We start from the raw sequence: 16,723 nt of genomic DNA on the forward strand, positions 1-16,723 counted from the left end.
CTGTTGCTCAGAAGTAGCCATCCAGCCAGCAGAGGGAGCATGTAATAATAACCAACAAACTGATCCTGAGGAAGAGCAATTCCACTGGTGTCTGAACAAAGGAGTAAAGGGACTGAATCAGGGCCATGAGTGCTTGTGTCCAATAAGTCACAATAAAAAGGAAGATGTTTGCCACGAAGAAAAAGACAAAACTGGAAGGGAAGAAAGAAACACCATTTTAAAGTATTTAAAAGGGGAATGGAAAAAGCTGCAGTGAATCCCCTCATGCTCATCCCCAAAGAATTAAATACCACAAAAACACGTGGTTGTCTTTTCAGAAGGTAATGTGAGCGCTCAGTCTTTTAAGCTTGAACCAGCGAGGGAATAATCAGTGAAGCTCCACCTTTCAGGGACTCTGCCATCAATGTTTTGTTCTCACGCCAAATTCCTGGACTATAAAACTGTGCCGATAAGCCAAGAAAAAAGCATTTCCCTGGGAGGTTTTTCAAGTTACCTCTTAGTAGGTGTGATGGGGAAAAAAAAGGGAGGGTCACTATGGATATTTTGCCTAATTTGGAGTTATTGCGAGAGCAAAACACCAGTGCAGATAGGTAAGAAAAATCTAACTCTGAAGTTGTTTGCTTAGATATTTACCTCTATTAAATAACAAATACAAATGTCAAATTAAAAAAACTTGGTTAGACTGAGATATATGTGCATGCTGTAAATCGCTTAGCACTGTGTATGTACACTACAAATGAACCTCATTTAAGTAATTAATTGTTTTTCTTTGCATTAAAAAGCAATTCATCTGCCATTCCATGGTTCCAAGATTAGTTGTTTAAAGAACAGATTTGCTGGACACAGTTTGTAATATAGAAAATGGTGACATCCTTTTTAATTGTCTGACTTTTATATAGTCTCTAGGGGAAATTTTTCTGCATGATGTCCCCCAGAGTTAATTGCCTGGTACCTGCACTGTAGTAGGGATTCTATTTTTCCCCCTACTGCACTGTTACCTTCTGATTCCTGGTTCTGAATGTCTCATAGCTTTCTGAGTTCATTTATTACACAAAGTTGATTGTGAATTCATGTGTTGGCTGCTGCAGGGTTAGTATTTCTAGCAACTCCACACCAACAAATGAGTAAAACCTACCTATTTTCCCTTGCCTCGTATGCAGAAAGGTGCTCTTTTATTCCACTCTACTCTAGTGTTACAAATGCCTATTACCAAATGCAATCTGTAAAAAAATACTGGCACCTTAGTGTGTTTTATTGATGCATCTTATTTAAATAAAATACATTTTGAATGCACCCCTGCTGATTCCCAGTTATGAATATTTCATAACATTTCAGAGTTCACAGAGTATGTTAAGGGCTGATTTTGATTTGATCTGTGATGTATATTGCTCGGTTAATATTACTGAAGGCCATCACACCAACAAATCAGGAAAACCGTCCCATTTTCTCCTGCCATTCCGCCAGGTAGGCAAAATGAGAGGCTTAAAGCATATTGCAGCAAAGTGTAATTTCCGTTAACGGAGAATTACACCAGTTTTGCTTAGCTTCGCAGTCTGAGGTTGTTTCTGAGACGTAGTTTCATACACAGTCAAAGAAAGTTTTGATGCGTAACTTTAGCATATGCAATTGAAAACTCGAGGGGTTCAGTCCTAAGTGGGGGATGAAGAAAAGGTGTCTCTAAGCATCACAAATTGGCTGCACAAGGGCCAAGGTTCTGGCCCAAAGTTTTTGAGATGGGACTGAGTTGTACTAGAAGTTGGAGGTCTATTTAAGGTCCAGCAAAAGTTTGTTTCTGGCATCCCTCTCAATGAAGGGAAATGTTTGCTGAGTCAATATTAGACACACTTCTGAATTTGAGTAACCTATGAAATGCAGTGTCGTTTAGAAAAGTTTTTAATTACAACCGGCATTTCTGAGTCTACTGCTGGAGGCAGCCATCTTGCTGAAAAGTGATGTTATCTGTGGCACTTGTTGGATGAGAGCCCGATAGAAGAGAGTGCAAACCAGTTTCCAACCTGCTTTAATACAGTTTAAGGGGAGGTTTACAGAGGCACCAAGAGCACTTAGGTACCTAACTCCAGCTGAAAGCCAATAAGAGTTGGATGCCAAAGTGCCATGGATGGCTGAAAATCTCCCCCTTAAATCTTTAAAGTGCCACTTCAATGGCAGGTGCTAGGCACTGTGTAAATAAAAGCCTCCAATACACACTGATAACATTACCCACCTATCTCTTTCTACAGTCCAGCGCCCTGCAGTCACCAGGAGTGAATGTTCAACTTGGGGCAGTTTCCACTTTCAGACATTTGACCATGTTAAATTCGATTTCCCCGGAATCTGCCACTATGTTTTCGCCTCGCACTGCAATGACAGTTACCAGGACTTCAACATCCAGGTCAGGCGTAGTGACAAAAATGGATTTCCAGTCTGCTTCACTGCGACCATTGATGGAGTGCTTCTAGAGGTGAAAGAGTCAGGCATCACAGTGAATGGACATGAGTAAGCAAACATTTATTGTTCTCTCTGGACTATGTTGTTTGTTCTCCCTTTTAAGTACACTCTTGTATATTAGCAATGCATTAATGACCCTTCTGGACTTGGCAGATTCATCAAAGGAAGGAATAAGACATTCAAAATGCCCCACATTATGCAATGTGTCTGTATACCAGGTGAGAGAGGTTTCAACCTGCACCCATCTGGTAGGTCAGCTTGTGCCACAAAGGATGAGGACTGACAGAGCTTGTACTGTAGTTTGTATCCTAGTTAGTGCAATTAAAGTCCTTCTGCCATTGAAAACTCTTAGAAAGTTATACAGGGACTGAGCCTTTGAGGTGCTGAACAATTTCTGTGAGCGCATCTCAGCTGCCACTGACCCTAATAGGAGATGAGGCACTCAGCACCTGGCAAGGGTTCCATTAGAGTTCATAGATGGTAAGGACAAAAGGGCCCCTTATGGTAATCTAGTTTGATTTTCTACATAACACATACACATTTCCATCCAATTTTTACTGCAGTGTGGGATTAGACTAGGGTGACCAAATGTCCCCATTTTATAGGGACAGTCCCGATATTCGGGCCTTTGGCTTATATAGGTGCCTAATACACCCCATCCTGATTTTTAAAACTTACTATCTGGTCAGACCCACTGTGATGGGTTGGATCACAGAAAACCCCTTGGGAAATGCCAACTGATGTGCTGAGACTACTTCTAACCCATTTTCCCTCCCAGCCCAGGACTCCACAACCTTGCCTTGTTTAAGCCAAACACGCTTGCCTGCTGCAAACACAGACCCAGGTCTGAACCACGTCCCCCAACAGCTGCAGGTTTAACTGAAAACAGCTTAAGAAGTGTTCCTGTCTCCAGCACTCAGATGCCTAGCTCCCAATGGGTCCAAATCCCAAATAAATCCGTTTTACCCTGTATAAACTCATAAATTGTTCACCTTCTATAACACTGATAGAGAGATATGCACAGCTGTTTGCCCCCCCCCGCAGTATTAATAAGTAAAAAGTGATTTTATTAAATACAAAGAGTAGGATTTAAGTGGTTTCAAGTAATAACAGACAGAACAAAGTGAATTACCAAGCAAAATAAAATAAAAGTCTATGCCTAATACAGTAAGAAAGTGATTACAGATGAAACCTCACCCTCAGAGATGTTCCAGTAAGCTTCTTTTACATACAAGTCTCCTTCTAGTCTGGGTCTAGCAATCATTCACACCCCTGTGGTTACTGTCCTTTGTTCCAGTTTCTTTCAGGTATCATTTGGGGGTGGAGAGGCTATCTCTTGAGCCAGCTGAAGACAAAATGGAGGGGCTTAAATAGACTTTCTCTTGTGGATGGAGACCCCCTCCTCTCTTCTATACAAAATCCAGCTCCAGGATGGAGTTTTGGAGTCACATGGGCAATTCACATGTCCATGCATGACTCAGTTTTTACAGACAGCAGCCATTGCCCACATGCTATCTTGAATGTCTCCAGGAAGACTTCTTATGTGGATTGGAGTCTTCCGAGATCCATTGTCAGTTAAGTGTTTCTTGATTGGGCACTTAATTTGCACATTCCTTTCTCAAGAAGCTGACCAAATGCTTTACTAAGGCTACTTAAAATCAAACAAGTACACAGCCAATATTCATAACTTCAAATACAAAAATGATACATGCATACAAATAGGATGAATATATTCAGTAGATCATAACCTTTGTAGAGATATGTTACATGGCACATGTAGCATAAAACATATTCCAGTTATGTCATGTATACATTCATAAGCATATTTCCATAAAGAATTATGGGGTGCAACATCACATCCACAATTAGGTGATGATCAGAATAAGAATTGAAAGACTCTTCCACAACTAAAAGCTCAATTCAGAAACTGTCTTCTCCTATTATGAATTATACAAATATAGTATTCATATGGCATTTCACCTTAAATGGTAACCTGAAATGAACTGCTAGCACTCTGTGGAGCATGGGGTAAGTATGATCCATGCATGAACCACTACTAAATACATTGACAGCCACATGTAGAATGAGCTGAATTTTTTTGAATGATTTTTCAAGGGCAACCCCCTGTAAAGTGCATTGCCATATTCTAGCACAGAGATGTCAAGAGCATGGGCAAGGGCTACACCTAGCAGAAACACTCACACCCTCCTTGCCAAGCAAAGATGGAAAAAGTACTATTGGCCGCTGTTTCTGTCTAGACATCCAGAAGTAGTGGAACATAGGAAAGAGCCATTAGATTGCAAATCTTAGTGACAAAAGGCAGGTGCATCTCGTCAATCAAAGGAGAAAAAAATCTGCAATTTCTTCCAGTTATTTCTCCAACCAAACAACCTACCCTTCCTGTATTGCTAAATGAAATGGGGCACCAGCATGGTCCTGGTATGTAAGAGAGGCTCACACAGTGGAAAAGGTTGAGGAACCCCTGCTTTGTCTTACGTAGGCGGAGCATTTGCTAGCTATCCAAACTCCTTTCTCAGCCAGGCATGGGCAAAGTGAGAGACTATCATCTGGCTCAGATGCAAAAGCAATATAGATGGCACTGCAGGCCAAAGCACCTCTATATGTCCCATACCTCTTAAAGACAGTGGAGAGAGAATAGAAACCTGTGGTACCTCACATGGGGGAGTCCCCAGGGCAGAGAAGCAATGCCCCCCACAGTACTATGATATGGCTCCTCTTACTATCATGATGGATCTGATCCTCAGCTGGTATAAATCAGCATAGCTACACTGAAGTGAATGGAGTCAGTCAGTTTACACCAGCTGAAGATATGGCCCAGTATCAACAGGCTAATGGACAAAATACATTGCCTTGTGGATTAGGATTGGCAAACGGGCATACTGGACAAGATAAAAGAATGCATTGTGCATAAATGGAGACCAACCCTAACTTTTACATGAACATACTTATACCTTTCATTGCTTCAATTTGACTTCTTTTAATTTGATTTGGGCTCTATTTTATAGTTTGTTGGTTTTTTCTGCTCTGTTTTTTAGGATTCCACTCCCCTTCAGCTTGAAGAGCATTTTGATTGAAGACACCTGTACTTACTTCCAAGTCACATCCACACTTGGCCTGACTCTCAAGTGGAACTGGGCTGACACTCTCTTAGTATGAAGATCCAGTTAGTTGGTTTTCTTTTAGTGAATTTTAGTGCTGCTGAAAGGTGCTGGTTGACAGTCCTGGAGACTGTGGTTCTCTAATTATCCACATAATGGGTGCTTCAGAGATTTTTATTCCCTGCAACACAATTCAGAGAGTTAAAGAAGGGAATAGAACAGATAGGAAAAGATTGAAAAGTTGCTCATGTGGATAGAAGGCCAGCTTGGTATCCATATGGGAAAAGGTTCTACAGTCACATGCTAGTTCAAATTCTGATTTAGTCTGCTATTTGCCCTAGCCAGCAAGACGTAGAAGTGCTATGAAGTTTGCCTTTCAATCCAGTGGTGAAGAGGATAAGCCAATATCACTATCAAGTGACCAGAAGCTCATTCTCACCAGGGTTCCGCTGTTCCGTGAACATTTAGCATCCTGTCTAGAGTAGGACTGTAGTGCCTGAGATGGGGAGGGAAGAAGTTGCCCTACCATAGGATACTTGTATTATTGACCTAGCTGTGTAATATATTGCAATTAGTTGTTTATCTGGTAGGAATAGCAATTGTTAACTATTTTTCCTTTGAATTTGGACTGTCTCATATGAAGTTCTGTTACAGGTTTATTACTAAACAATAATGTTGCAAATATGTCTAACATATATTTACATCTTATAATACATTCACTTGTATTTGCAAGTTTACATATATGTTGTAATCTGATTTCTCCCCCCACCCTTCTATTGGGGTGGATCACCTTCATTCCTTTGTTTGATGTAGTTGAGTTTATCTAAACCAGGGATCGGCAACCTTTGGCATGCGGCCCGTCAGGGAAATCCGCTAGTGGACGGGATGGTTTGTTTACCTGCAGCATCTGCAGGTTCGGCTGATCTCAGTTCCCACTGGCCATGGTCCACCATTCCAGGCCAATGGGAGCTGCGGGAAGCAGCATGGGCTGACGGATGTGCTGTCCGCTGCTTCCCGCAGCCACCATTGCCCTGGAGCGGTGAACCATAGCCAGTGGGTGCTGCCATTGGCTGAACCTGTGGATGCTGCAGGTAAACAAACCGTCCTGGTGTGCCAGTGGATTTCCCTGATGGACCATGTGCCAAAGGTTGCCAATCCCTGATCTAAACAGTTTCTAATTGGAGGAGCTTGGGTAAAGTACTCCTAATTATTTTCCTGGCTTCTTGATCTTAATTCAATAGATGTTTCATGAGCATTTTTTATGCTCAGTAATACTCAGAATTTGTCCATCCCTTTTTTTAATTAAGCTGCAAGTATATATGGTCCATTCTACAGCCCTTATTCAGCTTTTTACTCAGGTAGCTCTCCACTGAAATCAATGGGAATATCCCTGAAGAAAACTGAGGTCCAAATACTACTCTCAGCCACCTTGGTATAAATCTATAGTAACTATAGATAGTCCAGCACTACTACTACTACCATGTGACTGAGGGCAGATGTGCCCCTTCTAGTAAGGACCTCAGGATTTGGGCCACAGAGTGTGTAATGAGAAAGGACTTGTTAAGACCAAATGTATATAATGAAGAAAGCAACATTTTATATTTAACTGAGTCTTCATACTTTAAAGGTATTGAAGCAAATTATGTACTGTGACAGGGTCGGACCAGATGGCTATAGGAGAGTAATAGAAGGCAGATATATTAGCCCCAGGCTAAGTAGGTCCCCTTTCCCCGGGTAAGGTAACAGGGAAGATTCCAGAACAATCAGAAACCTTCTGGAGACAATTAAGACAGGCTAATTAGAACTCCTGCAGCCAACCAAGAAGCTGCTAGAATCAATTAAGGAAAGCTAATCAGGGCACCTGGGTTTTAAAACGGAGCTCACTTCAGTTTGTGGTGTGCGTGTGAGGAGCTGGGAGCAAGAGGCACTAGGAGCTGAGAGTGAGAATGTGGACTGTTGGAGGACTGAGGTGTACAAGCATTATCAGACACCAGGACGAAGGTCCTATGGTGAGGATAAAGAAGGTGTTGGGAGGAGGCCATGGGGAAGTAGCCCAGGGAGTTGTAGCTGTTGTGCAGCTGTTCCAGGAGGCACTCTAGACAGCTGCATTCCACAGGGCCCTGGGCTAGAACCCGGAGTAGAGGGCGGGCCCGGGTTCCCCCCAAATCCTCCCAACTCCTGGTCAGACACAGGGGGAGTCGATCTGGACTGTGGGTTCAGAAAAAACGACCAAGCTGAGGGCTGCCATGAAGCTCCAAGGCGAGCAAATCCGCCAATAAACGCAAGACTCACCAAGGTAGAGCTTTGTCACAGTACATTAAATAATGCTCCAAAAAATTAAGAGCTAAACACTAAAGGAATGTGGCTCAGCTGTTTGTTTAGAGAGTTTCCTTTTGTTCAGACATACCATTCAACGTTTTCACAAGATAGAAGAAATTTGACACCTTAGTGCTTTTCCACATTGAACCACTTAAAACCCTGATCTTCCTGTTTGTTTTTATTTTGTAGCTGGACTTGGAAGATACATACAAGGGGAAAACATGTGGTCTGTGTGGGAACTATGATGGCAATGAGAAGAATGATTTGCATTTGAATGGTAGGAATTGGATATTATGTGTTCCCTAGAGTTTTATGAAGCATGATACAAAACCTAAAAAAACATTTTCATCTGATTTGCTGAAAGGTACCCTGATATACACATTTTGACAAACCTAGGGTGACTTCTGAGAAACCTAAGGCTGATTCATGATTCTCGGGGGGTTGCAAACCTGAAAAGATTCACATAAAAACCCCATTGAACCAAAGTTAAATGCAGACCTCTCATATTGTACCACTACCATATTTAGGGTTGCCAACTTTCTAATAATATAAAACGGAACACCCTAGCCCCACCCCTTCCCTGAGGCCACGCCCCCATTCACTTCATTCCCCCTCCCTTGGTGGCTTGCTCTCCCCTACCCTCACTTGCTTACACTGGGCTGGGGCAGGGGGTTGGGGTGTAGGAGGGGGTGCGGGATCTAACTGGGGATATGGGCTCAGGGGTGGGGACAGAAATGAGGGGTTCAGGGTGTGGGAGGGGACTCCAGGCTGGGGCAGGGAGTTGGGGTGTGGGAGGGGATGAGGGCTCCATCTGGGGGTGTGGGCTCTGGGGTGGGGCTGGGGATGAGGGGTTTGGGGTGCAGGAGGGGGCTCTACATTTCGGGGGGCTCAGGGCTGTGGCAGGGGGGTGGGGCTCAGGGTCAAGGCACAGGCTTACCTCGGGTGGCTCCCAGTCAGCGGCGCAGCAGAGCTAAGGCTGGCTCCCTGACTGTCCTGGCTCCACACTGTGCCCCAGAAACAGCCAGCAGCAGGTCCAGCTCCTACGCAGTGGGGCCAGGAGGCTCCATGCAGCTCTCTTGCCCGCAGGCACCACCCCCCCCAGCTCCCATTGGCCATGGTTCCTGGCCAATAGGAGTGTGGAGCCAGTGCTTGGGGTGGGGGCAGCACATGGAGTGCCGTGGCCCCCCTGCCTAGGAGCCGGACCTGCTGGCTGCTTCTGGGGCACAGTGTGGTGCCAGGAGAGGTAGGAACTAGCCTTCATTAGACCTGCAGCATCGCCGACCGGACTTTTAATGATGCTGACCGGAGGCGCCAGGATCCCTTTTCGACTGGGTGTCCCGGTAGAAAACTGGACACCTGGCAACCCTAAATATTTCCCCTTGACAGTAATAGGTTCGAAGGTAGTTGCACTTTCATAGTAGGGATGGGTAGATGTTCCTTCCCTGACAAGTCTTCACATTTTCATGCTCTTACAATTGGGAACCAGTGTGATTTTGCATTTGTATATTGTTAAAAATAATCAACAGTGATCCATACTTTCCGGAAACTTCAGTGAGCTGAGGATAATGTTTGCAAAAACCATAGTGCAAGCTACTGTGCTGGAAAGAGGCCAATGCAACCCTCAACTCTGGCCCCTATGCTCCCTCTGCTTCTGAAAATGGAGGGGAGCCTGCACCCCTGGATCAGTACAGAAGGGGAGCAGCAGGGGGAGCATCCCCCGGCATCATGCTCCACTCCTGGATGTTCCTCAGGTTTGGGCTTTGCAGGTGGAGTTCCCAGGAGGATTCTTTTCCCTGCCAATATCTTTGCAGGAAGCAAATAGAGTCTTCATTAACTTAAAGTTCATGCCCTGCGGTAGTTCCAGGGGCACACAGTGATTGGGGAAGCCCCTTGCAGTATGGCTCCTGCAGGAGCCATGCTATCTGAGGCCTGCAGCTACTCATGGGACCGAACAGCACTGAAGAGGCAAGGGTAGGGTTGCCAACCCTCCCTGTTTGGATGGGAATCTCCTGGAATCGGGCTCAACCTCCCAGAGGCTACTGAAGCCAAAGCAGGAGATTTTAGGTTGCTAAAAGTCCGGCGGCGCAGCGGGGCTAAGGCAGGCTCCCTACCTGGCTTGGCGCCGCGCTGCTCCCGGAAGTGGCCAGCATGTCCCTGCAGCCCCTGGGGGTAGGGGGTAGGGGGCTCCGCGCTCTGACCCTGCCCTGAGTGCTGAATCCACAGCTCTCATTGGCCAGGAACTGTGGTCAGTGGGAACTGCGGAGGCGGGGTGCCCACAGGCAGGGGCAGTGCCCACAGGCCTTGAGGCATCCCTCAGGGGCTGCAGGGATGTGCTGGCTGCTTCTGGGAGGGGCCTGCCTTAGTCCTGCTGTACCACCGACCGGGAGCCGCCCGAGTTAGGGACCACCCAGCCGGAGCCTGCACCCCTCACTGCCTCTCGCACCCCAACCCCCCGCCCCAGCCCTGAGTCCCCTCCGGCACCTAAACTCCCTCCCAGAGCTTGCACCCCCACCCTCTCCTGCACCTCACCCCCCTGCCCCGGGCTAAGCCCAGAGCCCCCTCCCATGCTCTGAACCCCTCAGCCCCAGCCCAGAGCCCACACCCCCTCCTACACCCCAATCCCCTGCCACAGGCTAAGCCCTGAGCCCCCTCCTACACTCTGAACCCCTCGGCCCCAGCCCAGAGCCCACTCCCCCTCCCGCACCCCAATCCCCTGCCCCAGCCCAGTGAAATTGAGTGTGGGTGGGGGAGAGCAAGCGACAGAGGGAGGGGGGATGGAGTGAGCGGGTGGGGTCTCAGGGAAGGGGCGGGGCAGAAGGCAGGGCAAGGGTTTTTGGGTTTGTGTGGTTAGACAGTTGGTAACCCCAAGCAATGCCCCTCTCTGTGGTAGCACTGTGCCTCCATTGGATCCTGAGGGATCTGCATGTTTTGGGGCTAGAACACCCCAATCTCCTTCCATGGGAAGGGAACATCCCTTCCCCCTGACTGAAGGAATTCAACAGAAACTCTGAGTTGAAACCGAGTGTTACCTAGACACAAAAGCTAGAGTGGTTGAGCAAAATACCTTCGTCATAGCACTGTTCTCCAAACCATTTTTAATTAGGAAATAAAGGGTTATGTCCAAACAACATTACTTTCAAATCCATTCTGGGCCCACACTGCACATTGACAGCATCGGCAGTGCTCACAGCCTGGATCAGCCAAAACCTTGTGCTGCTGATAGCTCCTGGGTACGTGAGAAATGTGAGGATTTCAACTGCACTCAGTCCCTGAAAAGGGGAGAAATGAAAGGAACCCTACGTGTACCCGTTACCAGACTTACATAACCCTATCAGGCTGATGTGGGGAACTTCAGGATTCTGGGTAAAACTTTCAACAGCACCTCAATTCCATTTTCAGAATTGCCTTAGGAGCCTAAAGACAAAAGGTTCACAATGGCCTACGTGATTTAGGGACCAAATTTACATTACTTTCCAATGGGACTCAGTCATGTAGGACCATTTTGAAAATTTCACCTTAAGTCTCACTGAAAGTCAATGAGACTTAGGCACCTAAGCCACTTAAATACTTTTGACAGTTTTACCATTTAGTTCAAATAGGCACTTAAACAGTTGAAACCCCTTAAGACTGATGACCTTTAAGTGAAAGATCAAAGTTCACTTTTAAAAAAAAAGACTTACCAGTTCCTAATAAAAGTGTTCCTTATTTCAGGATTCTAACTCAATAGGAATGATGTAAATCTGTCAGTCCCTATATTTCAAGTGTCTGGGTTATATTAAATAATTTGGGTAAAGAACATGTTGCCCTAGAGCACAATAATTAAATATGTCTTCACAATACAGAAGCAGAGCTGAAGATCGGTTCTGCATCTGATTGGTATTCAGGATGAACTTGGGAATTTTCCAGGTTATAAACTACTCCCGAGGCAGTTTGGAAACCTTCACAAAGTAGAGGAGCCTACAGAAAAGTGCCCTGATGTAGCTGAAGATGAAGATGCCAAAAACCATAAAGGTCACGTTCATCATCAAAAAAATAAATGTAGTAAATATGTAAGTGTGTGCGGCCAGTGTCACAGTAAGTATAAACTTCCCTGAAATACAATAAAGTACAATTCCAGAGGTTATCTTGAGGCAAATATTATATAAACAATGTTCAAAGAATTAAAATTCTTCAGGAATCCAAACATGAATCAGAGCCCAAAATGAAGTTGTAAGAATCTGCTGTTATAGCATTACAGATGTTTATAGTGGAAAAACGCACATGAGTGAATTACAGCCTCCAGTCCAAGAAGAACAGCAAATGAGCACATCAGATGTCTGGCAGGCCTTTTCTGTGGGCGTAGTGATCATGGGATAGATCCTCAGCTGGTGTAAATCAGCATAGCTCCGGAGAGTTCATTGAAGCTAAATGATATGATGGTCTCTTCTGGCCTTAAACTCTCAGACTCTGTAAGTCAATGGAGCTACGCTGAAGATCAGGCCCCAAGTTAAGATGTGGATTATTCCTTTTTCTTTCATTATAGATATCAAAATGCAAGAAACTCCTAGCCCATCTTGGGAACTGTTCCAGAGTGGTTGCTTTTGATGACTATGTAGCCACCTGCACTGGAGACATGTGCATCTGTGCAAAGAATTCTTCTTCTGATTCTGCTTTGGTTTCCAGCTGCATATGCAGTACCCTTAGCCAGTATTCCCGAGACTGTGTCCTGAACGGGGGAATCCCTGGGAAATGGAGAACCAAAGATCTTTGTTGTAAGTAACTACAGAATTTGAATTCAGTAACCAATTCAGTTGGCATCCAAGAAAAAATTTATATATCCTTAGCAGTATTTATCAGAGAAGGAAACTGCAGTGTTCCTTTTAATGTGTTTTATAAGAGCTTCTGAAATTATGTACTTTCATAAAATTCTCTGTTTAGAATGATTATTCCAAGAATTGAGCAAGTTAACTAAAGGTTAATAATGCAGGTATTTAGTCCAAGCTTCTGAGTGTGTGTGATGATCATCTGCCTGACAGAGCATGGTACAACAGTGAGTACTTCATTTTGAGAGTGAGTAAACAGTGAATCATTAGTGTAAATAACATTACAGTCTATAATGCCCTCCAATTTAAAAACTGCGAGAGCTGTTGGCTCATAAAACCAAAGTAACCATATACTTAACTGGTTCCTAAAGTGGATAAAATTATACTAATGCTCTGGATAGAACATTTTATAACCAAGATTGTTAGTTTCCTTTGGAAAATGATAAACCACATTTAGAACATTGATTTAGTACATTACCCTCTACAACTGCTTCATTTGGGTTTGCAGTCCAAGAATGTCCAAATAACCTGGAATATATGGAATGTGGAAACCCCTGTGCCGACACATGTGCCAATCCAGAGAGGAGCAAGATTTGTAAAGCCCCATGTACTGATGGTTGCTTCTGCCCTGCTGGTAAAGTAGCATCCTTCTTATAACAGGCCCTGCTTATCAAGGGACTAATGAGGAGATACCTCTTGTTGTTCAGTGAAAGGCATTTTTCTTCATTAAAATGTGAACCTACTTAAATAAAACTGTAGACAGAATTTTACATTCCTATGTCTGGAAAACTTGTAAGTAGATAGATAATAGTTTGTGTCTTACAAGTTTGCATGAATTATCCCAGGCAGTCATGGAATATCCAGTATTGACTGATGACTAGGGATGAACCAACAGTTTCTTATAACAGAAGAATGGATTAATGTAAAGACTGGTTTGAATTACATCTCTTTCTCCTGGTCCAGTCCTCTAAAGGATCAGGTTCATTAAAATGGAAAGGAAGACAGGAGGGTCACTGGTGTAGAACCAGAGAAAAAGGCAAGCTCTGGTTGGGGAAGGAGCATGGAAGGAAAACCTGTCTCAATGGGGAGAATATAGGCAGAGAAATGTTGTGTGAGCCTGGATGGGTAGTCAGGCACCTCCATGGTTTCAGTTAAGATTTCGATTTGTGTCCAAATCACTGGGAACTTACTCTTCCTGAAGTCAAATACAAAAAATGTGTGTGCAGATGCAGGCTTGCACATAGATAACTGGAGGCTGGCTTGCGGCCCTGAAGTTCTTTTCTGATTTCTGAACCAGTATTAGAAATGGATGGAGTCTGGATCATAATCTTGCATTTGGCCCTTTACAATAGTGCCACACATGGTGTCACTTTTCAGCAAGGTGACAATACACAGCCTCATGGGATCAGAAATGCACATTGCAATTAAAACCATTTGCACTTTAGCCATGGTGAGAAATGCCTCCTATCAGCTAACAGATGAACTTTCAGAATGCTACAGACAATGACCAAAAAGACATTATTTTCCTTTAAAACATATTCACCCCAAGCCAGACCTGCAGAAATGTCCAAGTATGATGTATTGTGTTTTCTTACTTTTTCAATTTTCTTCAGTGTCTTTCCCCACTTAAGAACTATTAATTAGCCAGTGTTTCTGAACAGGGTCTATTCTTGATGACATGAATGGCAACAAATGCATCCCCATTGACACCTGTCCATGCATGTTTCAAGGCAAAGTCTATGCAAGCGGAGGGTCCTACTCTACGCCTTCGCAAAACTGGTATTGTTACAATCCTAATTATATTCATGTAGCAAATGCATTTATTAGTAAGCACTGATGAGTTAAATGTCATTGTCTCCATACCCCGGTCCTAATATTTGTCTTAACTAAAGATAGTACTGATACAAAACTTAGGATCTGATCACCACCACCCACTGTCAGAGTGAGATCTGAACATCATGTAGTTTTGACATTAGTTGGGAGTCATTTGCAGATACTGAACCCGAGACTTCAGAATCTGAAAGCATGAGCCTCCCCTGTCTGAGATCAAGGATCAGGTCTGTTAGCTTGGAGGCATTAGCTGACTCAAACTTCTATGTGGTCTAGTCACTATGGTGGGACAGTTACACTGTGTTAGTGTGGGTTGCATTCACAATTAGTTCCTATAGAAATAATGGTCTGCTTCAAAACCCTGGATCTAAACCCCCCTGAATGTTGAGAATGTGTTGGTCTGGGTCCAAACTTTGCAGCTTGAGCCAATCTCTAGTCTTCACCTTAGAAGGTTTTCACTGAAGACCTGTCATGTATGCTGTTTGCCAGTTTTCATTTTACTCTTTTGTTCATCATTCTAGAGTCCATTGAGAAGCTCAACAAACAGGTTTGTTTTTCCTGCTGGCATTGTCTTTTCCTATTTGCAAAATTTCCCTTTATCCCTAGTTCCTCATAAAGTCCAAGCAATATGCCCATGTTTTGCTGGTTTCCTTATATGTGCATAGCTTTAAGAATGAAGGTTGCCTGTTATCTTGAGTTCTCCATACCTGCTGAACAGCTGCATCTGCAGCACAAAGTAGTGTAGGTCCTGCATACAGACTCTTTTATGTTCTCTGCAACACTGGGGAAAGAAAGCTATTGATTTAGAATCTGTAAGATATTTCTCAACTAATTATAACATCCTGGGTTTTGAAATAGTCAGTGTCCCTTTCAAGGGCCTGAATTAAAGCCCATTGAATTAAAGGAATCATAGCAGTGTTGGGCTGGAAGGGACCTCAACAGATCATCTAGTACATCCGTGTGCACAGAGGCAGGACCATGTATACCTAGATCATCCCTGGCAGGTGTTTGTCTAACCTGTTCTTAAAAGCCTCCAATGGTAGTAATTCCACAACCTCCCTGGGCAACCTATTCTGCTATTTAACTATCTTTATAGTTACAAAGTTTTTCCTAATATCTAACCTACGTCTCCCTTGCTGCATATTAAGTCGATTACTTCTTGTCCTAACTTCAGTAGACATGGAGCACAATTAGTCACTGGCCTCTTTATAGCAGCCCTTAACATATTTGAAGACCATTATCAGGTCCCCCCTCAGGCTACTTTTCTCAAGATTAAACATGTCTCCAGTGTGTCCACATCTTTCTTAAAGTGCGGTGCTCAGAACTGGACAGAATACTCCAGAGGAGGCCTCACCAGTGCCAAGTAGAGCAAAACAATAACCTCTCATTTCTTATATATGACACCCCAGAATGACATTAACCTTTTCCACAGCTGCATTACATTGTTGGCTCATATTCAGTTCACTGTGATCCGCTATTACCCCCAAACCTTTTTCTGCAGTACTACCACCTGGCCACTTATTCTCCATTTTGTATTTGTGCATTTGATTTTTTAATCCTAAATATAGTACTTTGCACTTGTTATTGAATTCCAGCTTGGTATTGTCTGCAAACTTTGTGTGCACGCTCTATGCTATTATCCAAATCATTTATGAAGATATTGACTAAAATCAGGCAGAGGACAGATCCCTGCAGATATTTTTTTCCAGCTTGACTGGGAACTGTTGATAACTACTCTCTGAGTACCGTTTTCCAACCAGTTATGAACCCACCATATACAGTAGGTTCATCTAGCTATATTTTCTTAGTTTGCTTATGAGACAGTCATGAGAGACTTCATCAAAATCAAGATGTATCATGTCTACTGCTTCCTCCCTATGCACTAGCCCAATAACACTGTCAAAGAAGGAACATAGGTTAGTTTGGCATGATTTGTTCTTGACAAATCCATGTGGGCTATTATTTATTCAGCCTATTATCCTTCAAGTGCTTACAAATTGATTGTTTAATCATTTGTTCCAGTATCTTTCCAGGTATAGAAGTTAGGCTGACTAGTCTGTAATTTCATAGGTCATCTTTGTCCCCCTCTGTGAAAGATAGGTGCTATGTTTGCCCTTGTCCTGTCCTCTGGGATCTCACTTATCCTCCAAATAGCACTTGAAGATAATGGTTAATGATTCCAAGATTGCTTCAACTAGTTCTTTA

The 16,723-nt window shown here is 43.8% G+C and overlaps 1 protein-coding gene across 1 annotated transcript in view; it reads left to right on the top strand.

Annotated features, from left to right (window-relative positions):
* Positions 1–484: 484 nt before the first annotated feature.
* LOC140912580 (mucin-5B) overlaps positions 485–16,723 on the top strand; it is a 67,808-nt gene continuing 51,569 nt past the window's right edge. The window contains exons 1-8 of the mRNA XM_073347195.2: positions 485–590; positions 2,241–2,496; positions 5,505–5,619; positions 8,076–8,163; positions 11,793–11,935; positions 12,409–12,637; positions 13,197–13,322; positions 14,350–14,467. Of these exons, the coding sequence (XP_073203296.2) occupies positions 509–590; positions 2,241–2,496; positions 5,505–5,619; positions 8,076–8,163; positions 11,793–11,935; positions 12,409–12,637; positions 13,197–13,322; positions 14,350–14,467 (1,157 nt within the window). The 5' untranslated portion in view covers positions 485–508. The remainder of the gene's footprint in view (positions 591–2,240; positions 2,497–5,504; positions 5,620–8,075; positions 8,164–11,792; positions 11,936–12,408; positions 12,638–13,196; positions 13,323–14,349; positions 14,468–16,723) is intronic.

Source organism: Lepidochelys kempii, chromosome 6 (genome assembly GCF_965140285.1).
Source record: "Lepidochelys kempii isolate rLepKem1 chromosome 6, rLepKem1.hap1, whole genome shotgun sequence".
In the NCBI taxonomy this organism is placed as follows: Eukaryota; Metazoa; Chordata; order Testudines; family Cheloniidae; genus Lepidochelys; species Lepidochelys kempii.